Below are 24,206 nucleotides of genomic sequence, written 5' to 3'. Positions count from 1 at the left end.
GGAGACTCTATCTCAAAAAAAAAAAAAAAAAGAAAAGAAAAGAAAAGAAAGAAAGAAAGGGAGTCTGGACTTTGTCTAGTTTCCTTAGTGGGAATTACATTCAGTAGCATGAAACCAGAGAAAAAATAATTTCTCCCAATTTAACTGTTTTATCATTAAAACAAAAAAACTCTATGTCTTTTTTATTTTTCCTGGAAGATTTTCTAAATTTTATATTTCAGATCTTCTATTAAATTTTTTGGAGTTAACAATATGTATATTTTTCTATTTTCTTTTTTTTGAGACGGAGTCTTGCTCTGTCGCCCAGGCTGGAGTGCAGTGGCTGGATCTCAGCTCACTGCAAGCTCCGCCTCCCGGGTTTACGCCATTCTCCCGCCTCAGCCTTCTGAGTAGCTGGGACTACAGGTGCCCGCCACCTCGCCCGGCTAGTTTTTTTTTTTTTTTTTTTTTTTTTTTGTATTTTTTTAGTAGAGATGGGGTTTCACCGTGTTAGCCAGGATGGTCTCGATCTCCTGACTTCGTGATCCACCCATCTCGGCCTCCCAAAGTGCTAGGATTACAGGCTTGAGCCACCGCGCCCGGCCTATTTTTCTATTTTCAAAAGGTCTTGTTTTCTGAACAAGTAGAACATACAGGAAATTCTGACTCACCAACAAAGTGCATTCAGGAAAGCCAACAGAAAAACAGGTAAAGGATATGAAAAGGCAGTGCATGCAAGAGGAAACCCAAATGATTAATAAATCAATGAAGAAATGTTCAAACTCACTGTTAGCCAGAAATGCAAAATAAAAGAACAAGGATATGGCATCAGCTTGGCAACAATTGGGATGTTAATAATATCAAGCGACAAAGCCAAAAAGAGAATCCTCATATACTGCTGGTGGGAGTGTGGACTGGCAGAGCCATTCTGGAAAACAGTCTGGCAGTCCTGAGTGGAGTTAGGTATGGCAATACGCTGTGACTGAGCAATGCCATTCTGGGATGTAGTTTCCTTCCTCCCTCCCTTCCTTCCCTCCCTCCTCCCTTCCCCTTCCCCTTCTCCTTCCTTCCTTCCTTCCTTCCTTCCTTCCTTCCTTCCTTCCTTCCTTCCTTCCTTCCTCCCTCCCTTCCTTCCCTCCCTCCTCCCTTCCCCTTCCCCTTCTCCTTCCTTCCTTCCTTCCTTCCTTCCTTCTTCTTCCTTCCTTCCTTCCTCCCTTCCTTCCCTCCCTCCTCCCTTCCCCTTCCCCTTCTCCTTCCTTCCTTCCCTCCCTCCTCCCTTCCCCTTCCTTCCTTCCTTCCTTCCCTCCCGCCTCCCTTTCCCTTCCCCTTCTCCTTCCTTCCTTCCTTCCTTCCCTCCCTCCCTCCTCCCTTCCCCTCCCCCTTCTCCTTCCTTCCTTCCCTCCCTCCTCCCTTCCCCTTCCCCTTCTCCTTCCTTCCTTCCCTCCCTCCTCCCTTCCCCTTCCCCTTCTCCTTCCTTCCTTCCCTCCCTCCTCCCTTCCCTTCCTTCCTTCCTTCCTTCCTCCCGCCTCCCTTCCCTTTCCCCTTCTCCTTCCTTCCTTCCTTCCCTCCCTCCCTCTCCCTTCCCCTTCCCCTCCCCCTTCTCCTTCCTTCCTTCCCTCCTCCCTCCTCCCTTCCCTTCCCCTTCTCCTTCCTTCCTTCCTTCCTTCCCTCCCTCCCTCCTCCCTTCCCCTTCCCCTCCCCCTTCTCCTTCCTTCCTTCCCCTCCCTCCTCCCTTCCCCTTCCCCTTCCTTCCTTCCTTCCCTCCCGCCTCCCTTCCCCTTCCCCTTCTCCTTCCTTCCTTCCTTCCCTCCCTCCCTCCTCCCTTCCCCTTCCCCTCCCCCTTCTCCTTCCTTCCTTCCTTCCTTCCTTCCTTCCTTCCTTCCTTCCTTCCCTCCCTCCTCCCTTCCCCTTCCCCTTCTCCTTCCTTCCTCCTTCCTCCTCCTCCCTTCCCCTTCCTTCTCCTTCCTCCCTTCCTCTCCCTTCCCCTTCCCTTCCCTTCCCTTCCTTCCTTCCTTCCTTCCCTCCCTCCTCCCTTCCCCTTCCCCTTCTCCTTTTCCTTCCTTTCTTCCTTCCCTCCCTCCTCCCTTCCCCTTCCCCTTCTCCTTCCTTCCTTCCTTCCCTCCCTCCCTCCCCCTTCCCCTTCCCCCCCCCTTCTCTCCCTTCCTTCCCCCCCCCTTCCTTCCCTCCCTCCTCCCTTCCCCTTCCCTTCCTCTTCCCTCCCTCCTCCCTTCCCCTTCCCCTTCTCCTTTCTTCCTTCCTCCTTCCTCCCCCCCTCCTCCCTTCCCCTTCCCCTTCTCCTTCTTTCCTTCCTTCCTTCCCTCCCCCCCTCCCTTCCCCTTCCCCTCCCCTCTCCTTCCTTCCTTCCTTCCTCCCTCCTCCTCCCTTCCCCTTCTCCCTTCCTTCCTCCCTCCTCTCCCTTCCCCTTCCTTCCCTCCCGCCTCCCTTCCCCTTCCCCTTCTCCTTCCTTCCTTCCTTCCTTCCCTCCCTCCTCCCTTCCCCTTCCCCCCTCCTTCTTCCTCTCCTTTTCTTCCTTCGCTCCTCCCTCCTCCCCTTCCCCTCTCCTCCCTCTTCCCTTCCTTCCCTCCTCCCTCTCCTTCCCTTCCTTTCCTTCCTTCCTTCCCTCCTTCCTTCCCCTTCCCCTTCCTTCCTCCTTCCTTCCCTCCCGCCTCCTTCCCTTCCCCTTCCCCTTCTCCTTCCTTCCTTCCTTCCTTCCTTCCTTCCTTCCTCCCTCCCTCCCTCCTTTCCTTCCTCTTTTTTCTTTTCTTTTTTCTTTCATTCCTGTTTTTTTTTTTGAGAAAGGGTCTTGCTGTTGCCCAGACTGGAATGCTGTGGTGTGGTCATGGTTCACTGCAGCCTTGAACTCCTGGCCTCAAGTGATCTTCCCAACTCCAGCTTCCCAAAGTGTTGGGATTACAGGTGTGAGCTGCCACACCTGGCCTGGATACAATTTCAAGAGAAATTCTCACCTAGGTCCACAGGGGAACAGGATGAGGACATCAGTCATCATGTTAATTGTGAGAGTTAGTTGTTGGCAACAATCTGGGTTCATTATTAGGGGAAATAAATTGTGATAGATACACACCATTGAATACTGTGCAGCAGTTCATAGCAACAAACCAGATATACAAATAGCAATGTAACAATACATTGTAACAAATAGCAATACAAATAGCTCTTAAAAATTTATTGTTGAGTGAGAAAGATCAGAAACAAATGCGATATATGAAAGTTCCACTAATGTAAATACAGAACAGATAGACATGCAAACTCCATCATGTATTTTATAAGGGTACCTACACATTTAGTAATACGTATTGTTTCAGCTATCTACCGATGCATAATAAACCACCCCAAAACTCCAGTGGCTTAAACCAAACTGTTTTTTCTTAAGATTCTCTGGGTCAGACATTCGGGCAGGGCTAGGCTGGGTGGTCCACGGGGTATTGGCTCGAGTGAAACACTTGGTTACAATCAGCTGGTGACTGGGCTGCGCTGGAAACTCCCAGAAGGCTTTGCTCACGTCTGGGGCCTCAGTGCTCCTCTGTGTGGCCTCTTTCTCTCTCCGTATGCTGTCTTATCCCCCAGGACTCTCTCTGGCAGGATAGCCGGACTTCCTCATAGCATGGTGGCTGACTTCCAAGATTGAAAACGGAAGCCACCAGGTTTCTTGAGGTCTAGGCCCAGAACTGGCCGAGTGTCATTTCTAGTGCTTTCTGTTGGTCAAGGCAAGTCACATGGCCAGCCCAGACTCAAGGGGAAGGGAAACAGACTCTACCCCTGGATGGGTGGTGTGACTTGCACCTGTGATGAGGGGAGAAATTGATGGGCACCATCTTTGGGGACTGTCACACAGGGCACTCAGCCTTCCGGCTGCCTATAGAGAGTAGAAAGTATATAATTGGTGAGGGGAAATAGGATGGGGGCTAGGGAAGAACCAAACCGGACAAAGGTTTAGCTCAGACCTCTGAGGAAGACCTACTGTCATGAAGTAAGGAATGTGACCAATCTAACCTTTGTGTCTGAGGTACGAAGAAACCTCAAATCAAAATCAACCAAATAAGGCCGGGCACGGTGGCTCACGCCTATAATCCCAACACTTTGGGAGTCCAAGATGGGTGGATCACCTGAGGTCAGGAGTTCAAGACCAGCCTGGCCAACATGGTGAAAATACAAAAAATTAGCCGGGGATGGTGGTGCATGCTTGTAATCCCAGCTACTCAGGAGGCTGAGGCAGGAGAACCACTTGATCCCGGGAGGCGGAGGTTGCAGTGACCTGAGATCACGCCATTGCATTCCAGCCTGGGCGACAAGAGTGAAACTGTGTCTCAAAAAAAAAAAAAAAAAAAAAAAAAAAAAAAAAAAAAAAGGATTCCATAACCCAAAACAGAAAACCCCTCCAACAACAAAGTTAGAAGACCATATGGAAACTTTAGAAATAGTCCAAGTACATGTTAACTTCTACATTAAAATGATTTTCAAATAGGGAGAAAGAGAAGGACGCAGAGGATAAGTCTGGCTTTCTCTGTCCCTCCCCTCCCTGTAGGGCCATGAGTGGGGGTGTAAGTGACAAGCCCTGAAATGTGGAATTGGTTCAAGAGGGGTGGCCAATGAGAATGGCCCCATCCCTAGTTGACAGGTGGCAAAGCTTGACATGCAGTAGACAATCCATCCGTTAAGCTCTTACCTGTGTCTCGGGACTAAATCCACATACCCCTCAAGATGGGGGCTTCACAGCACTGTTGTTCAAACTTTGAGTTGTGACCCATTAATCAATTGGGAAACTCAACAGAAGGCAAGTAGTAAGGTACGCATTGCCATATCAAACTTCAGTGTCAACCGTGCATTTCCAAATGCATTATTTTATTCACTCACTCATTCAGTAGATACTTGTTAAGCAGCTGCTATGTGGCAGGCACTGGGGATCCAGGAGAAAGTAACACACACAAATGTGCATGTGTGTGTGGGTGCTTGTGTGTGTACGTTCTGGATCGTAGCACGAAACTCGTCTCTCACGGTGGGTTGCAGTCAAAGGGCTGCCACTGCCTGGTGGCTGGGTGGGAATGTCAGGGTACTGGGGTGTGGCTACTTCCTATGTGGGTCAGAAAGTTACAAGAACAGAAAAGGCCTCTGTTTGAACTCCTTTTCGGCACCCGGGGACATATGGGCAGCTTTGTAAGAGAAACCCTGCCTGTAGCCAGCAGCCCAAGTTTGGTGAGGGTCAGAATATCATGCACAAAAACTGTGTTTCCTTTCCCGAGCTATTGTTAGCACAAGTGCAGACAGTTAGTGAATCACGCTCCTTGGTTCATGGAAGCCAGTTTTCCTCGTAGGACCATGAAGACTCTTCTTTTTTTTTTTCTTTTCTTCTTCCTTTTCATTTTTTTTTGAGATGGAGTTTCTCTCGTGTTGCCCAGGCTGGCGTGCAGTGGCGTGATCTCGGCTCCCTGCAACCTCCACCTCCCAGGTTCAATCGATTCTCCTGCCTCAGCTTCCCGAGTAGCTGGGATTACAGGCACCTGCCATCACGCCCAGCTAATTTTTGTATTTTAGTAGAGACAGGGGTTTCACCATGTTGGCTGGGATGGTCTCAAACTCCTGACCTCAGGGGATCCACCCGTCTCGGCCTCCCAAAATGCTGGGATGACAGGTGTGAGCCACCGCGCCTGGCCAGACCTTTTGTTATATGTTATATTCCCCTCTTGACTCCATTTTGCCTTCCCAGTTTCTCTACTCACCTGGGCCTCCACCTAGAGCAAGTTGCCTCATCTCTCCGAGGCTCCGCTTCTTCCCCTGTGAAATGGGAATAGCAGAAGTCCTGCCTCGTAGCAGGTGTTGTGCTGTGATAAATATGGAAACACCTTGGAGAATTTAGGGCAGTGGCTGGGCCTGAGGATAATGTCTGTGTTGCCTGGGCCGGGGCAGGGTCTGGGTCGGACGGGGTTCTGTGAGGTTGGATTCCTCCTGCAAGGAGAGCTGTTTTTCTGCAAAGCCTCTTCCTCCTCCTGCTGCAGTTTCTGGATTTGAGGGACTTTACTCCCCAGGAGAGTGAAGCAAGTAGGGCCAGAGCTGAGAGTCCGGTGGCCGAGCCCACAGGAAGCTGGGGTCTGTGGCTCAGATGCTGAATTGGGCAAGAGTAGAGAACCAGTTCCTCTGATCCTGGTCAGGGATATTTGGAGACACCCACAGTTCTGGGAAATACAGAGGCAGGAAGTGAAAGAGGGAGGAAGAGAGGGAAATGGTAAACTGCACCCCAGCCACTCCTAGCCTGGCACCTCTTCCAAATGGTGCAATGAATGGGGTGAGTGGCATGTGGAGTTGAGGGCAGCCCAGGGGACGCCCCGTCTCTGGGAATAAGAACAGAGATGGCCCCATCCCCTGCCCCCACCCCACAAATGAATTACAGCTCTGTTTCCTCTTCTGTTTACTGTCCAAAGTCCCAGGCCAGGAGGTGCCAGGTTAGAACTTGGACACTCAGACCCTCCGGTGCAGGCCTTGCCCTCCTCCACGCTCCTCTCCTCTATGAGCTCCACCTGCCCCAGTTCTCCTGGCTTTAACCCCTCCTTGGCCAAGGCTGGGATTGCCTGCGGGAGCCGGGTGTCCGCTCTCCACACCTCTCACAGGTGACTGAGGCTGGGGAGGCAACTGGGACGAGGATGTTTGGGAACAAGGAGGCCTTGGTTCAGGGTCAGGGAGGACCCCGTGGGAAACTGTGGGGTGGTCTGGTCCATGAGCGTGGGGAGGGGTCTCCTGGCCAGGTCAAGGCCCAAGAGGTCTCCTGAGAAGGGACAGGACCCAGCGGGATTTCAAACCTCAGTCCAAACCCCCTGCCAACCTCAGATCCAACGCAGGCCACCACCCCGACCCCCTCTGACCCTGCGTTCCGCCCCGTAGTCAGCCTCCACGTGAATCTGCACCTCTGCCCCCGCCCCAGCCCTCAGAGCAACCTCAGCCTAGCCCAGCTCCAGTCCAGGCCCCATCATGGCCAAGGACTTTCAAGATATCCAGCAGCTGAGCTCGGAGGAAAATGACCATCCCTTCCACCGAGGTGAGGGGCCAGGGCCTCGCGGGCTGAATCCCAGGAGAGGAAATCCATCTTTGAAAGGCAAGTGTGCAGTTTCTGTGGCTTCACTCCCCTCTGTCTCAGCTCGCGATCGCTTTGTCCCTTTGAGGTCTCTGCCGCACCCACTCTGTGAACAGGGACTGAGGAGGGCCCGGCACCCCCGCTTGTCCCCTCACCTCACCTTCCTGTCTACCCCAGGACCCCGGGAAAGGCGTGTGCCCAGAGGTGTGAGGAGATCTGGAAGATAACTTCCTGCCCTTCTCCCAACCCAAGAACACGTGTGCCCCGTGTGTGCATGTGCATGTATGTGCATATAAGGAATGCAGATTCAGCTGGGACTCGTGTGTGTGTGAGTGAATGGTGTGTGTGTGTGTATGTGCGTGAGAGCGTGCATATGTGTGTGTTATGTGAGCGTGTATATGTTGTGTATGTGAGAGCGTGTGTATGTGTGTGAGAGCGTGTGTTGTGTGTATGTTGTGTGAGTGCATATATGTTGTGTGTGTATGTTGTGCGAGTGTGTTGTGTGTGTACTGTGTGTTGTGTATGTTGTGTGTATGTGTTGTGTGTGTATGTTGTGTATGTTGTGTGAGTCTGTTGTGTGTCTATGTTGTGTGAGTGCATGTATGTTGTGTGTGTGTTGTGCGAGTGTGTGTTGTGTGTGTATGTTCTGTGTGTGTGTTGTGTATGTTGTGTGTATGTGTTGTGTGTGTATGTTGTGCATGTGAATGTGTTCGTGTTTGTGTGTGAGTGTATGTGTGCATGTGTGTGTAGAGGTGGGGAGAGTTGGGGTGGGTAGGGGACATGAGCACAGAGAGATCCTGGAAGATTCCTGCTCCCCCTATCTCCCAAGACCCTTCCGTGGATCCTTCTCTAATAAATCTTGACTGAAGGATCCAAGTTTCTTGGAAATTTTTTTTTAGAGACAGGAGTGTAGTGGCAGCATCATAGCTCATTGCAACCTCGAACTCCTAGTCTCAAGCCATCCTCCCACCTCAGCCTCCCAAGTAGTTAGGGCTTACAGGTGTGCACCACTGTGCCTGGCAAATTAAAAATTTTTTTGAGAGATGGGGTCTTGCTATGTTGCCCAGGCTGGTGGGAAAAGATTTTAAGGCGAGAGAGATCTGAGTAGTTCTAGGCAGAAGGGCAAGAACCAGGGATGGAGGTGTGTCAGGTGTGTGGGTGCTGGTGGTGGAGCCGGGTTCCATGGAGGCAGGGGGGCAGGGGCTTGGAGCTTAGGAAGGGGGTTGGTTAGTTGGGCTGGGAGAAGGGACTCCTCCTTCCTGAGGCTGGCCAGCCGAGGGAGGGCTGGTGCTGGGCAGGGCAGGGCATGGCACAGGAGGGACAGGTGGTCCCTCCGGGGAGCACTCAGGAACACCCCTAACGTCTCCTCTCCCTGTAGTAGGCTGGCTGGACTTCTCAACAGGCGGTGGCCCCACAGGCAGAGGCCCTGTCTGCCTCACTCTCCTCTGCAACTCCAGTGCCCACACGGCGCCCGGTACATAGTAAACACTCAGAAAGAATATTGAATGCTGCTGAATCTTCTGAGGGTGAGAGAATTTAGAGTTTGAGCAGGAGGCTTGGAGAGAGGCCAGGATTTCTGAAATTAATGGGAGAGCGAGCTCTCTTGAATGGACTGAGGGACACCAGTGAGGGACTGTCGGAAGGGATGCAGCCAAATCACTGCGTTTCTCTCCAGCCGCCTGGGTGGTGCGGGCTGGGGCAGTGTCATCATGTGAGCTGACACTGATCAGTGGCTCACCAGGGCGCATCTTCCGCTCCTCCCAGCACTTGATTTTTTTCTGTTACCCCTTTTTCTTTTAAAGACTTCAGTTATGCATGTAGGAATGGTCCCGCGGCTCACCCATGCTCTATTTTTTTATTCTTTTTTTCTCCCAGTGTTTCATTTTATAGAGTTATAGATGTTCTTTAAGTTAACTAAATTTTCCCCTTCCCTTTCCCTTTCTCCTTCCCTTCCCGTTGCCCCTCCCCTCCCCCTGCTCCTTCCGCCTCCCTCCTCCCTTCTCCCCTCTCCTCCCCTCCCCTCCTCTCCTCTCCTCTCCTCTCCTCTCCTTCACTTTTTCTTCCTTCCCTTCCTTCTCTCTCTCTCATCTCACTCTGTTGCCCAGGCTGGAGTGCAGCTGCTCGATCACAACTCACTGTGGCCTCAACTTCTGAGCTCAAACGATCCTTCCACTTCAGCCTTCCATGTAGCATGTGGGTTTCATGTGCCACCACACCTGGATAATTGAAATTTTTTTTTGTAGAGATGGTTTTGCCATGTAAAGGGGTTTTGCCATGCTGCCCAGACTAGTCTTGAACTCCTGGGCTCAAGTGATCCCCCTGCCTCGACCTCCCAAAGTGCTGGGATTACAGATGTGATCCACAGTGCCTGGCCCTAAATTTTTCTTACTCATTTCTCATCTTCCATTATTTCCGTCCGGTGTGTTTTTTCTTTTCTTTTCTTTTCTTTTTCTTTTTTCTTTTTTTTTTTTTTTTGAGATGGAGTCTCGCTCTGTCGCCCAGGCTAGAGTGCAGTGGCCGGATCTCAGCTCACTGCAAGTTCCACCTCCCGGGTTTAAGCCATTCTCCTGCCTCAGCCTCCCAAGTAGCTGGGACTACAGGCACCCGCCACCTCGCCTGGCTAGTTTTTTGTATTTTTTAGTAGAGACAGGGTTTCACCGTGTTAGCCAGGATGGTCTCGATCTCCTGACCTCGTGATCCGCCCATCTTGGCCTCCCAAAGTGCTGGGATTACAGGCTTGAGCCACCACGCCCGGCCTCTCTTCTTTTTTTTTTTTTTGAGATGGAGTCTCGTTCTGTCACCAGGCTGGAGTGCAGTGGCGTGATCTCACTGCCAGCTCCGCCTCCCTGGTTCACGCCATTCTTCTGCCTCAGCCTCCCGAGTAGCTGGGACTACAAGCACCCGCCACCACGCCCGGCTAATTTTTTGTATTTTTAGTAGAGACAGGGTTTCACTGTGTTAGCCAGGATGGTCTTGATCTCCTGACCTCGTGATTTGCCCGCCTTGGCCTCCCAAAGTGCTGAGATTCCAGGCGTGAGCCACCACGCCCGGCCAGTGTGTTTTTTCATTTCAGACATTGTAGTTTTCATCTCTAGAAATTCACCTGGGGACGTTTAAATATTCTCCACAATTCTACTTGATTTTTTGAACATAATGGGGGTATGGCTATAATATCTGTTTTACCATCCTTGTCTGCTAATTCTAGCATCCGTATCAGTTCTGGATCGCTTTTGAAATTTACAAACCTCCTCCTTATGCCTTGTGTTTTCCCGTTTCATTGTATGCCTTGTAATCTTTTATTGGCTGCCCGACATTGTCAATTTCACCTTGTTGGGTGCTGGATATTTGCGTATTCCTCTAAATGTTCTTGAGCTTTGTTCTGGGATGCGGTTAAGTAACTTAGAGTTAGTTTGATCGTCTGAACTCTTGTTTTGGTCTCCTCAGACTCTCAGCTCCATCTCCTTAACATGGGGAGTCTCTTGGGCTCTGCCTGAACTTCCCTTTCCTGGCCTGTAACCTGTAGACTCTCTCCAAGCAATAAGCTGGGGAGATCGGGGGGCTCATCTCGTTTGCTTCTTATCCCTCAGGGATCTTTACTCCTCCTTGCCTGATGTCCAGTGTCTTGAAAGCTGTCATGTTCTACAGTTGTCTGTTTTTGTTTTGATTGTCTCTGGGGAGAGAAGGAATCTTCCCATCTTGGGCAGACCCTGTCTGTTAAGTTCAAACTTGCCTAAGAAGCACGTTACGTATTTTAACTCATCTAATTATCTGAGCAATCCAATCGGGTAGCTAGGATTGTGATCTCCATTTTACACATGAGACAATGGAAGCACGGAGAAACTGAATGCTCGTGCGTGATCTCAGAGCTACGTGGAGGCACAGCTGGGTTGCCCTGTGGGCAGTCCGGTTTCAGGGTGGATATACAGACACGTTGCTGGGCTGACCCAGTGTTGGGAGTTGGTAAGTCTGACTGGGAAGCAGGACAGGGCCCTCTGAGTGGAGGGTGCTGAAGACAACAGTCAGGGACTTATCCGTGGAGGGCCAGCTTGGTGGGGAACACCGTGGTCCTGGAGCACTTCTGGATGAAGAGGAATGCGAAGGCCTCGGAGGAAGTGATGGGGGCAGTGAGAGGGCGGGTGGGGCTGTGCTCAGAGCGGGAGTGGGCAGTGGAGGTGTCAGAGGCCTCCCTGGGTCGAATGGGGTCCTGAGTGTGGCTGCAGTTGGGGGAAGGTGGAAGTCATTGGTGTGCAAAAGATGAAGAGTTATGGAGAGTCACTTACAGGGGCAGTGTCTGACTCAGGACAGCGGCACGAAGTGACCTGGGGAGGAAGATCTGGGCCCCTGACTGAGCCTCCCCAGGATGTGGTCGTGCTGGGTGGGGGATGATAAGAATGAGAAGACAGGAAAGTCAGTGTCTGAGGCCAAGAAGGTGTTCTGTTTGCAGATGGTTGCTGCAAAGACGGGAGCTCAAGGCTGGGACAACTGGCGCTGCTCTGGGCCTGGAGGCAGCAGAGGGGGAGCCCAGCTCTGTGTGCAGGAAGACGTGGGTGTGTGAGTGTACATGAGTGGGTGTGTCAGAAGGTGTGTGTTGGTGTGTGTATGTGTGTGGGAGGGCGTATGAATGTGTGCATTAGCATGTGCGTGCACATGTGAGAGTGGGTACAGCAGAGCATGGTCGTGTGTGCAAATGTGTGTTTTTGAGTGAAGTGAGCAATATGTGAGAGTGTGTGAGTGTGTGTGAGTTTGTGAGGGCATGTGAATGTGTGTGTCAGTGCTGTCAGGGTGCAGATGGATCAAGGGGCGGGAGAGGTACCTGTGAGATGACCTCGGGCTGAGGGGAGCAAATTTGGTGTGGAACAAGGTTTCTAGGGGAGCGAGGGCAGAGGGCGCTGGGGAGGAGGCCTTGCGTGGTGGGGGATGAGGACAACAGGTGGGACCTGGAGGGTTGTGCTTGGAGAGTGGGCTATGGTGGAATGAGCCAGATTTAAGGATCTCAATGGAATTTTGGGAGAGGAAGGATTGTTCCAGTATGGATTTTAGGAAGAACACAGGGCCCAGCTGCTGGAGTCTCCAATCTGAGGGGACAGGGGCCTTAGAAGAGCTGAGACTAAGGTCGGAGATGATCTGGAGGCCTCTGCCACTGGCTGGATAGGAGGACAACCATTCACACGTCCCCCGTCTCAGGATGTGTGCCTAGGCAGGGCCGGGTCTGTCCCCCAGCCCCTCTGTGTCTCCCAGTCCCCTAGCTCCAGGATCCAGGCTTTGCACACAGCTGATGTGAATATCCTGAGTCGTGTGCATGGGTGTGTGTGCACCAGGGTAGCTGCGTGTGTACATTTGTACATGGTAATATGGGTGCGAATGTGTAAGAGTGTGTGTGTAATGCTCAAATGCTGGGGTCAAAGCCTGCGATGACTCCCCCTTGGCCCCAACCAATCCCTCCACCCAGGTTATGCCTCCTCAGGCTTTGGCACCCTGCCTTTACCCTCCGACTCCTATGCCCCTCTCCCACAGGGCCACCTCCTGCCCAGCCCCTGGCACAGCGTCTCTGCTCCATGGTCCGCTTCAGTCTGCTTGCCCTGAGCTTCAACATCCTGCTGCTGGTGGCCATCTGTGTGATCGGGTCCCAAAGTGAGGGTCACAGGGGCCAGCAGGGATGGGCAAGGCGGGGGGAAAGAGACACGGGCAGTGGCAGGCAGTGACAGGGTGATGGGAGGGGAAGGGATGGAGGCGGGATGGAGCACAAGCCGGGGCAAATGCGGGGCCATTGAGGGGCCGGTCACACAGACGGTGATGGGGACACAGCCCCTCCACCTCATCCTGCCCCCATTGCCTCCTGACAAGGTGCACAGCTGCAAGCAGAGCTGCGGAGCCTGAAGGAAGCTTTCAGCAACTTCTCCTCGAGCATGCTGATGGAGGTCCATGCTCTCGGCACCCATGGTGAGGGGCTGGACGGCTGGGCTCTCGTTTATCCGCACAAGTTTGCTGGGCTCAGTGCTGAGTCTGCAACAGGGCTGTGTGGGGTGCTTGTGGGGGTGCAGGCTGGGCAAGGCGTCCAGGAGCCCTGGGGGATGTACAGGAGGGAGGCAGGTGGGGACGGAGGAGGCTAGTGCCAGGTGGAGAGGTTGGATCTGCGACACCCGGAGGTGAGGAAGTCACCATGTCTTGGGCCTGTGAGGAAATCGAGTGTGGCAGGAGCCCATCGGAGCGGGAGGCCGATAAGGGGTGGCCAGAGAGGTGGGGAGGGGCCGGGCCACGCAGGTGAGCCGTGCTGACACAGTGAGGCTTTATTTTGAGAAAATGGGGACCCTTTGGAGGGATTGAAGCAGGAGAGTGGCCTGAGCCACTGTGGCAGTGCAGGGAGCCTGGGTGGGGTCAAGGAGGCCAGCAGGTGGACGCCTGCAACGCCCAGGACGAGGCACTGGCCCCTTGGTGCCCCAGCAGCATTAAGACGGAGGGAGGCTCAGCGGCGAAACAGCTGGCTTTCTGTTTTCAGGAGGCAGCGTGGGTGACAAGATCACATCCCTAGGAGACAAGTTGGAGAAACAGCAGCAGGACCTGAAAGCAGGTCAGAGAGCCTCTGGGGTGTGTGTGCATGTGCGTGCATGTGTACGTGTGTGGCGTGTGTGTAGTGTGCATGTGTGTGTGCGTGCGTGTGTGCGCCTGCAAGCGTGTGTATCTGTGTCTCTCTCCGTATGTGTTGTGTGGTATGTCATGGATCTGTGTGTGGTGTGTAGTGTGGTGTATATGTATGTGTGTTGTGTGTGTACGTGTGTGGTGGTGTGTGTGTGATGGGTCTGTGTGTGGTGTGTAGTGTGGTGTATATGTGTGTGTACGTGTGTGGTGTTGTGTGTGTGATGGGTCTGTGCGTGGTATGGTGTGTGTGTGGTGTGTAGTGTGGTGTATATGTGTGTGTACGTGTGTGGTGGTGTGTGTGTGATGGGTCTGTGCGTGGTATGGTGTGTGTGTGTATGCATGTGATGTGTGGATGTCTCTTGGTGTGTTTGTGTGTGTGATGGATCTGTGTGTGGTGTGGTGTATGTGTGTATTTGTGTGTGTCTGTATATGTGTGTGTGATGGGTCTGTGTGTTGTGGTATCTGTAGTGTGTGGCGTGTCTCTGTCTATGTGGGGGTGTGTGCATATGTATGTGTGGTGGGTGTATGTGTTGGTATGTGTGCATGTGGTGTGTGGTGTGGTATATATGTGTATGTATGTATGTGGTCTGGGTGGCATGTCTGAGTGTGTGTGACGGGTCTGTGTATGTGGTCTATGTGTGGTATACGTGTCTGTGGTGTGTGTGGTGTGTGTGGTGTGGTCTATGTATGGTATACATGTCTGTGGTGTGTGTGTATGGTATGGTGTGTGGTCTATGTGTCTGTGGTATGTGTGTGGTGTGTGTGGTGTGGTCTATGTGTGGTATACATCTGTGGGGTGTGTGTGGTATAGTGTGTGGTGTGGTCTATGTGTCTGTGGTATGTGTATGGTATGGTCTATATGTGGTATACATGTCTGTGGTGTGTGTGTATGGTATGGTGTGTGGTGTGGTCTGTCTGTGGTATGTGTGTATGTGTGTGGTGTGGTGTGGTCTATGCATAGTATACATGTCTGTGGGGTGGGTGTGTGTAGTGTGGTCTATGTGTGTGGTATGAGTGTGTATGTGTGTGGTGTAGTATATGGTGTGGTCTATACATGGTGTATGTGTCTGTGGCGTGTGTTTGTGGGGTATGGTGTGTGGTGTCTATGTGTCTGTAGTGTGTGTGTGTGTGGTGTAGCGTGTGGTGTGTGGTGTGGTCTATGTGTGGTATGTGTCTGTGGTGTGTGTGTGTGTGTGGTATGCTGTGTGGTGTGGTCTATGCATGGTGTACGTGTCTGTGGGTGTATGTGCTTCCCCAGCCACAGGCTGGAGCCTGGCAGGTGGGGACCGCGCCTGCCAGCCGCACTTTCAGCCTGTCTGTCCTAGATCATGACATCCTGCTCCTCCATCTGAAGCACTTCCCCGTGGACCTGCGCTTCGTGGCCTGCCAGATGGAGCTCCTCCACAGCAACGGTAGGGGTGGGGCCGTCTCCAGGCCCAGTGTGCCTGCCCCTCCGGCTAGATCTCATCCCCCTGCCCCCTGCCCCCTCAGGCTCCCAAAGGACCTGCTGCCCTGTCAACTGGGTGGAGCACCAAGGCAGCTGCTACTGGTTCTCTCGCTCCGGGAAGGCCTGGGCCGAGGCAGAAAAGTACTGCCAGCTGGAGAACTCACACCTGGTGGTCATCAACTCGTGGGAGGAGCAGGTGAGGCCACGCTTCCCCCAGGCAGGAGGAAGCCCTTGGAAGACAGGTTCTGGGAGGCTGGATCAGGCTTATTTTATCCCTTTTTTTTTTTTTTTTTTTTGAAATGGAGTCTCACTCTGTCACCCAGGCTGGAGGGCAGTGGTGCGATCTTGGCTCACTGCAAGTTCTGCCTCCTGGATTCATGCCATTCTTCTGCCTCAGCCTCCTGAGTAGCTGGGACTACAGGCGCCTGCCACCACACCCAGCTAATTTTTTGTATTTTCAGTAGAGACGGGGTTTCACCGTGTTAGCCAGGCTGGTCTCAATCTCCTGACCTCGAGATCTGCCCACCTCGGCCTCCCAAAGTGCTGGGATTACAGGCGTGAGCCACCGCGCCCGGCCTATCCTTTGAATCTGAAAAAAGAGTCCAGAAGCAGAAGCAGAATTGTGGTGAGCTCTGGCAGGTTCAGTGAAACAGTCATTGAATCTTTTTTTTTTTTTTAAATATGTTCAGCTTTCTGATCTAAAGCAGCTGTTGATTTTAAGAGGTGGGAGTTTGCAGCCTGGAGCTTGGCAAAGAGACAGGAGCCAGGCAACCAGGTGATGTGGAGCAGGTCAGGAGACAGACTGCGAGACAGGACGACCAAAGGGGCCAGGGCAGGGCGGAGAACACAGGGAAGGCAGTGAGAGTCCCTTCTTGCTATGCTGGCCTTCGGAGTGCTAGTCATGTGGATGAAGGGAACCCAGCAGGCAGGAACCCCGTGACTCACCTGCAGAGGGTGACCGGTTCCCTCCAAGGTGCTCTGTCTCCCCGTCCCATGGCTGCTGCCAGATAGCAAAGTTCACAGAGAAGAATCAGCCCATTAGAATAGACAGGACAGTTTTGGAAAAGGAGGGTAATAATGGTAACATTTACTGAGCACTTACTATGTGCTTTCATACTTTCACTTTTTCAAATCCCACGGTCCCAGGGCACAGGCGCTCATATTTTTCCCAGTATGAGGGAAGGGAGGATGTCGGCATAAGGGACAGAGATGTTAAGTAACTTGTCACACAGCTAGCGAGAGATGGGGCCACAATTGAGACCCACACAGCTTCTTTAGCCAGTGTTTTCAACTGCTACGTGCTGCCTTGGTACTGTGGGGTCTATGAGGGCCTTGTTCTGTATGAACTTGGAAGTTTTTTTTTGAGACGGAGTTTCACTCTTGTTGCTCAGGCTGGAGTGCAATGGCGTGATCTCAGCTCATTGCAACCTCCGCCTCCTGGGTTTAAGTGATACTCCTGCCTCAGCCTCCTGAGTAGCTGGGATTACAGGTTCATGCCACCACGCCTGGCTAATTTTTGTATGTTTAGTAGAGACAGGGTTTCACCATTTTGGCCAGGCTGGTCTTGAACTCCTGACCTCAAGTGACCGGCCCACCTCAGCCTCCTAAAGTGCTGGGATTCCAGGCGTGAGCTACTGTGCTTGGCGTGAACTTGGAAATATGTTAATGCCACAGTAGTTAAGCCATGTGATACAGGGGCCAGAATATATGTATTGTTTGCATTACATCAGGATCTGTTAGTGCTTTACAGCATAGAGTGCGTACGAACATATTTTGCTTTACTGGTCAGGTTGAACTTGCCAGCATTTAATCAGTTTTGACCTATAAAAATGTCAGTTTCATGCAGTTCAACCTAAGATCTCAGTGCTCTGTGATTTGGCACACAGTAAGCTCATGGCCACTACAACTTCATGGTGGATGATGCTTTTGTCATTATGAAGCCAACATGTGGCCCACTTAATGCCTTTTGCCTTTAATTTATCTGATACATAAATACCACAGTCCTTGATTTTTTCACTTGCATTTGCTTGCTGTATCTCTGTCCATCCTTTCGTTTCTTACCTTTTCAAATCTCTGTTTTAAATTAATGATTCTAAGTCTTGACTATACATTGTAATTTCTTCAAGAGTTAAAAAAAAGTATCGACTCCTGGATCTCGCCCTTAAAAGTGCTGATTTAGGCCGGGTGCAGTGGATCACACCTGTAATCCCAGCACTTTGGGAGGCCGAGGCAGGCGGATCATGAAGTCAGGAGTTCAAGACCAGCCTGGCCAAAATGCTGAAACTCCGTCTCTACTAAATATACAAAAATTAGCTGGGCATGGTGGTGGGTGCCTGTAATCCCAGCTACTTGGGAGGCTGAGGCAGGAGAATCACTTGAACCTGGGAGGCAGAGGTTGCAGTGAGCCGAGATCGCGCCATTATGCTCCAGCCTGGGCGACAGTGCGAGACTCAGACTCAAAAAAAAAAAAAAAAAAAGCTGATTTAAATTAATCTTGGCTTCATTGTGGATCATTCCCTGAAGGGTACCACGGGGCAGCTAAGCTTAAGGTATTTCTCCTGTATAGGTTTTTTTTGTTCTGTTTGTTTTTGAGACAAGATCTGGCTCTATTGCCCAGGTTGGCGTGCAGTGGCATGATCTCAGCTCACTGTAACCTGTGCCTCCCGGGCTCAAGGGATTCTCCCACCTCAGCCTCATGAGTAGCTGGGACTGCAGGTGCACACCACCACACCTGGGTAGTTATTTGTATTTTTAATAGAGATGGTGTTTCGCCATGTTGCCCAGGCTGGTTTTGAACCCCTGGCCTCAAGTGGTTCACCTGCCTGGGCCTCCCAAAGTGTTGGGATTACAGGTGTCTGAGCTACTGTAATCCAAAAACTGTGCCTGGCAGGTTTTGTTTTTGATGTTTAAAATCTAATAAGTGCCTTTTCTTTCAATAGGTGAATGTCTCATTTATATTTTAATAACTATGTTTAATTCTAGTCCTTTCTTTTTTCTGCTTTACATCCTTTTTAATTTCTTACAATTGCTATGTGAGAGGTGTTCTTTTTGTTTTCCCCTTTTATGGTATTTTGGAAGCTATGTAGTTTATTTAGAGTTATTCCAGTGATTGTTTGTATAACTTTAATAGGCTGAAAATTATTGGCTTTGAAAACTAAAAGTTTGTATAACTTCCATAGGAAAAGTGAGGAGACCAGGACACCTCTTATTGCCATGTGTCTGTGTCTTCCTTTCCTAGGTTCCTTAAGTGTTTTATCTGAAAAAAAAATTTTTTTTTTCTTTTGAGACTGAGTCTCGCTCTGTTGCCCAGGCTGGAGTGCAATGGTACAATCTTGGTTCACTGCAACCTCTGCCTCCCAGGTTCAAGCAATTCTCCTGCCTCAGCCTCCCAAGTAGCTGGGGTTACAGGCATGCGCCAACACACCTGGCTAATTTTGTATTTTTAGTAGAAACGGGTTTTCTCCATGTTGGTCAGACTGGTCTCCAATTCCCGACCTCAGGTGATTCACTTGCCTCGGCCTCCCAAAGTGCTGGGATTACAGGCGTGAGCCACCATGCCTGGGCTTTTTTTTTTTTTTTTTTTAATGTAGCTCAAACTTTTCTTTTCAGTTCCTTTCCTTATCATGTTCTCTCTCTCTCTCTCTCTCTTTTTTTTTTTGATATCTTCTTTCACATTTTATGTCATTCTTTTTTTTTTTGAGACGGAATCTCGCTCTGTTGCCCAGGCTAGAGTGCAGTGGCCGGATCTCAGCTCACGGCAAGCTCCGCCTCCCGGGTTTACACCATTTTCCTGCCTTAGCCTCCTGAGTAGCTGGGACTACAGGCGCCCGCCACCTCACCCGGCTAGTTTTTTTGTGTTTTTTAGTAGAGACGGGGTTTCACTGTGTTAGCCAGGATGGTCTCGATCTTCTGACCTCGTGATCCGCCCGTCTTGGCATCCCAAAGTGCTGGGATTACAGGCTTGAGCCACCATGCCCGGCCTTAGGTTATTCTTTTTAAAATTTTTTGAGTATGTAAAGAAACTGTTCTCCAACATCCCCTCATATTCTGAAACAATGCTTCTTTTCAAAGTCTATTTTTCACCTCTCTTTTTGATATCACAATTCTTTTTTCCTCTACCTCATCTTCCTCTTTCTTTTTGGGGGCATAAGTTTCGTGTTGATTTTCTCTGTTACTTTTATGAATGGGCACAATGCTTTCTTTCCTATGGTTCACCCAGGAAAGGGGGAATGAATTATACTGGACTGTCTTCTCTGATCATCTGGCACGATCTGATTCCTTCTCTCAGTCTTTAACACAGAGGGCTGAATGCTGCTAATTGGTAATCTCTGCTCAGTTGTTCCGTTTCTTTTTTTTTTTTGAGACAGAGTCTCACTCTGTCACCCAGGCTGGAGTGCAGTGACGCCATCTCGGCTCACTGCAAGCTCTGCCTCCTGGGTTCACGCCATTCTCCTGCCTCAGCCTCCCGAGTAGCTGGGACTACAGGTGCCCGCCACTACACCTGGCTAATTTTTTGTAGTTTTAGTAGAGATGGGGTTTCACCGTGTTAGCCAGGATGGTCTCGATCTCCTGACCTCGTGATCCGCCCGCCTCGGCCTCCTAAAGTGCCGGGATTACAGGCGTGAGCCACCGCACGAGGCCAGTTGTTCCGTTTCTGGTGGTGATGGGAGGGAGGGCTGGCAGCAGGTAGCAGCACATAGTGTGTCTCCAGGCACTTTCTCTCCAACTCCGTTGACTCCTCTGAATTTGGGGAGCAGCCTCACCTGCCTCAGGGCTGCGCCTTCATGCATGGGACATTGTCCTATTCGTGGGATTCCAGGATTTAGGGATGCCGCAGTTTCTGGTGCTCAATCAGATGAGGTGAATAACTGCAACTTTAGTTGTTTTTCTAGAGAGTGGGAGTAGAATTAGGCAATTGTCCTTCAAATACTATTGGGGCCCCTTCACAGGCTGTCAGAGGGAATTGTTAAGTGTGCACGTTGCTCAACGGATCCATCCCTCCACTTCCTCCCACAAAACGAGGTGACCACACCTTCCCCTCCTACCCTACTGAACCGCAGGACTTAGGTCCCCAGGAACAGCTGTATGTGTAAGAGAAAGCTACTTGGAGGGGCTACCATGCTGGGAGTGTGGGTGTGTGTGAGTCCCGGGGAGCTATCTGCAGGCTCAAAGGCCACGTTCACCCAAGCCCCTGTCAACTGGCTGGGCTGCTTCCTCATACCCCAGGCGCCTTCCTATTTTCCCCCGTTGTCAGACTCCATGTAGCTGGATCATAATGGGGTCCGAGCTTAGAAGCTCCCGGGCCTGACAGATCTCAGGAAATGACAGCCGCACATACAAGTGAGAGCTACCAGGGGCCGAGGTACTTGAGAGGCGAGTGAAACTGAGATCTTTAGCAGATCTGGGGTCTGGGGGGCAGGAAGAGCAGGGACCAGGGTCGGGATCCCAGGAGTTCGAAGCTGTGAGCAGAAGACAGGGAGAGAACCGGAGCTTGGGTAGAGCCATAAGCTGGGAATGAAGGGGGACACCAGGCCAGGGCTGTGAACAGGGGACAGTGGCCACTAACTCAGGTACAGGATTGGCTCTCTGTCTCTGCAACTCCCTGCAAAGTGTGGTCCCTGCAGGGCCCATCTTAGAGGGCTTCTAAGGATTAAATGAGATTGTCTTTGCACAGACAGCACAACATCTAGCCCAGCAAATGTGCACTGAACAATAGCTAGAGTGACAGAAGAAAAAGCTAGGAAGCAGCCTTGTCGGGAGCTGATGCTTCAGCCCTGGGTGCAGATCAGGCTGGGGAAGGCTGAGGGGGGGCCACAGTTCCATGCCTGCATGGAGGGAGGATAAAGGCACAAGAGACTATAAGCTTCCTTCTCGCCTGTGTTTCCAGAAATTCATTGTACAACACACGAACCCCTTCAATACCTGGATAGGTCTCACGGACAGTGATGGCTCCTGGAAATGGGTGGATGGCACAGACTATAGGCACAACTACAAGTAAGTGGCTTCTTCCCTCATCTCCTTGTTAGATTTCTCTGGGGACAGCCTCCTTGGCCTTTCATGCCAACCCACCCCGACTCATCCCTCAGGGACCAAATTCCCCAGTCCTCTCCTCCCCAGACTCCCAACCCCTCCAAAGCTGTGCTTTTCTGGGCTGAGGGTGAGGGTTGCTGGGACTGGGGATAGGAAGCATCTTTCTCTGCGGTTGGGTTCTCCTCAGACTGGGTCGCAGGGCACACCCCAGCTCCACTCTCAGCCTTCAAGGAAAACGGTTGTGAAGAGGAGGATGATGGGTAAGTCGCTTTCTTACCACCGTGGCAGAGTCTGAGTTTTCTCTTGCCTCCTTAGGAACTGGGCTGTCACTCAGCCAGATGATTGGCACGGGCATGAGCTGGGTGGAAGTGAAGACTGTGTTGAAGTCCGGCCGGATGGCCGCTGGAACGATGACTTCTGCCTGCAGGTGCACCGCTGGGTGTGTGAGAAGAGGCGAAATGCCACCGGCGAGGCAGCCTGACCCCAGCACACCTCTGTCTAACCCATGCCCCACACCTGCCCAGCTCTGGCTTCTCTGTTGAGGATTTTGAGGAAAGGAAGAAACATTGAGACGGGGGTATGGGGAAGAGCTGAGCAAAGAGAGAAAGGAGGTAGTTTAAGAGTCCCTGACCCTGGAGGGCTGAGATCCCACCCCCTTCTGTAATTCATTGTAATTATTATAATTGTCAGCCTCTTCAATGGAGTAGGAAAGAAGAAACAAATGCTTGAATCTCTTTGTGGCCTGGTTATTGGGAACTGAGAAACAGCATGCAAGGAGGAGGGAGAGGGGAGAGTGTGGAAGAGGCAGGGTGTGCGTCCCAGGCAGCTGCCCCTTGGTCCCTAATCCCGAGGGTCATTGGTCAGGGAAACGGGAAAGGGGCTTGGAACAGATGGGCTGTTCCACTGGTGGCTGGCACCAGTGGGAAAGGGGTCAGCTGGGCTGTGGCTGGAGGGTCCATCTGGCTCCCAGGGCTCCCAAAGGAAGCATCTTTCTCTGCCGTTGGGTTCTCCCCAGACTGGGTCGCAGGGCACACCCCAGCTCTACTCTCAGCCTTCAAGGAAGATAGTCATGAAGAGGAGGATGGGTAAGTCGCTTTCTTACCACCATGGCTCTCTTTTTTTGACCCCAAGCAGATCCAGACATATCTCTAACACAGGGTGTCACCAACAGTCTCCACACTGGACAAAATTCCCGCTCCAAGAACATTCTGAAACTGACCTTAAAAAGATTGTTCATCCTTTATTAATTAATTAATTAATTATAGAGTCTTGCTCTGTTGCCCAGACTGGAATGCAATGGTGCGATCTCTGCTCACTGCAACCTCCACCTCCCGGGTTCAAGCGATTCTTCTGCCTCATCCTCCCGAGTAGCTGGGATTACAGGCATGCGCCACCACGCCCAGCTAATTTTTGTATTTTTAGTAGAAACAGGGTTTCGCCATGTTGGCCAGGCTGATCTCAAACTCTTGACCTCAGGTGATCTGCCTGCCTCTGCCTCCCAAAGTGCTGAAATTATAGGCATGAGCCACCGGGCCTGGCCCCATATTTTTTAATTTTTAAATTATAGAAGTAATACATTCTATTAGGAAAAAATGTTTTAAGTCACACACACACGTACACACACACACACACATGAGTGTCCTCTCAGTCCTCCCTCATCTCCCCAGAGTCAACTCTTTCCTATGTCCCCTGCCAGAGCCCTTCCTGTGTGCATGAGTAGATGCAATATTATGTCACTACATAGTGCCTGTTCCGCTTCGCAGTGTCTGGTGGACATTAATCTAATCTATGCCGTTACCTGGCAGGTTTTACCTCCTTGGATTTAGCAGCTGTAGAGAATTCCTTTTTTTTTTTTTTTTGAGACGGAGTCTTGCTCTGTCACCCGGGCTGGAGTGCAGTGGCCGGATCTCAGCTCACTGCAAGCTCCGCCTCCCGGGTTCACACCATTCTCCTGCCTCAGCCTCCGGAGTAGCTGGGACTACAGGCGCCCGCCACCCTCGCCCGGCTAGGTTTTTGTATTTTTAGTAGAGACGGGGTTTCACCGTGTTAGCCAGGATGGTCTCGATCTCCTGACCTCGTGATCCGCCCCAAGTAGGGATGTAGGATACATTATGTCATCATTCTCTGTGGGGGCAAGTAGTTACCACTTTTGTTTCTTTGTTTTCACATAGAATGTTTCAAAGTAATTTTTTGCTCATAACCTTGTGATAGGTCAAGTTTTCAGTTGCAACATTTTCTAGGATTGCTCCTTCAAAATGTACAGGATTGGATTAAATTTAAAAAATCGTAGGCCGGATGCGGTGGCTCATGCCTGTAATCCCAGCACTTTGGGAGTCGGAGGCGGGCGGATCATAAGGTCAGAAGATCAAGACCATGGTGAAACTCCGTCTCTACTAAAAATACAAAAAATTAGCCTGGCCTGGTGGCAGGCGCCTGCAGTCCCAGCTACTCGGGAGGCTGAGGCAGCAGAATGGTGTGAACCTGGGAGGCAGAGCTTTCAGTGAGCCGAGATCGTGCCCCTGCACTCCAGCCTGGGCGACAGAGCGAGACTCTGCCTCAAAAAAAAAAAAAAAAAAAAAAAAATTGTGAAAATAGGCTGGGCGCAGTGGCTCACGCCTGTAATCTTAGCATTTGGAGAGGCTGAGGTGGTGGACTGCCTGAGCTCTCTCTCTCTCTCTCTCTCTCTCTCACACACACACACACACCCCAGCTGGAGGTGGTGGTTCATGCCTGCAGTCCCAGCTGCTTGGGAGGCTGAGATGGGGGGATAGTTTGAGCCTGGGAAATTGAAGTTGCAGTGAGATGTGATTGCGCCACTACACTGCAGCCTGGGTAAGAGAGCGAGATCCTTTCTCAAAAAATAAATTATGGAAGTAATAAAACTCTAAAGTTTTCTAGGACTAGAATTTTTATAGAAAACTAGAAGTTTTATAAAGTCTATAAAACAAGAAGTATAAAGTCTGTAAGAATAGAAGCTTTATAGGGCTATAGGTTACTTGACCTGCCCCCTTTAGATCCTCTTACTGCCTGGAG

General features: G+C 51.2%; 1 protein-coding gene across 4 annotated transcripts in view; it reads left to right on the top strand.

The window, feature by feature from the left end:
* ASGR2 (asialoglycoprotein receptor 2) overlaps nt 1-21,907 on the top strand; it is a 38,567-nt gene extending 16,660 nt beyond the window's left edge. The window contains exons 1-9 of one of the 4 annotated variants that reach the window (XM_010377342.2): nt 6,438-6,599; nt 6,911-7,081; nt 12,575-12,691; nt 12,905-13,000; nt 13,557-13,628; nt 15,022-15,108; nt 15,188-15,339; nt 21,031-21,137; nt 21,489-21,907. In XM_010377342.2, the coding sequence (XP_010375644.1) occupies nt 6,958-7,081; nt 12,575-12,691; nt 12,905-13,000; nt 13,557-13,628; nt 15,022-15,108; nt 15,188-15,339; nt 21,031-21,137; nt 21,489-21,654 (921 nt within the window). In that variant the 5' untranslated portion in view covers nt 6,438-6,599; nt 6,911-6,957 and the 3' untranslated portion in view covers nt 21,655-21,907. Of the gene's footprint in view, nt 1-6,437; nt 6,600-6,870; nt 7,082-11,490; nt 11,608-12,574; nt 12,692-12,904; nt 13,001-13,556; nt 13,629-15,021; nt 15,109-15,187; nt 15,340-21,030; nt 21,138-21,488 lie in introns of those variants that run through there. The other 3 variants (XM_010377343.2, XM_030922520.1, XM_030922521.1) reach the window with 3 other exon arrangements.
* The last annotated feature ends 2,299 nt before the right edge of the window (nt 21,908-24,206 follow it).

This window comes from Rhinopithecus roxellana, chromosome 19 (assembly GCF_007565055.1).
Source record: "Rhinopithecus roxellana isolate Shanxi Qingling chromosome 19, ASM756505v1, whole genome shotgun sequence".
NCBI classification, from domain to species: Eukaryota; Metazoa; Chordata; class Mammalia; order Primates; family Cercopithecidae; genus Rhinopithecus; species Rhinopithecus roxellana.
Note: the sequence above shows the minus strand (reverse complement) of the source record. Positions and strands in the feature narration are given on the sequence as shown.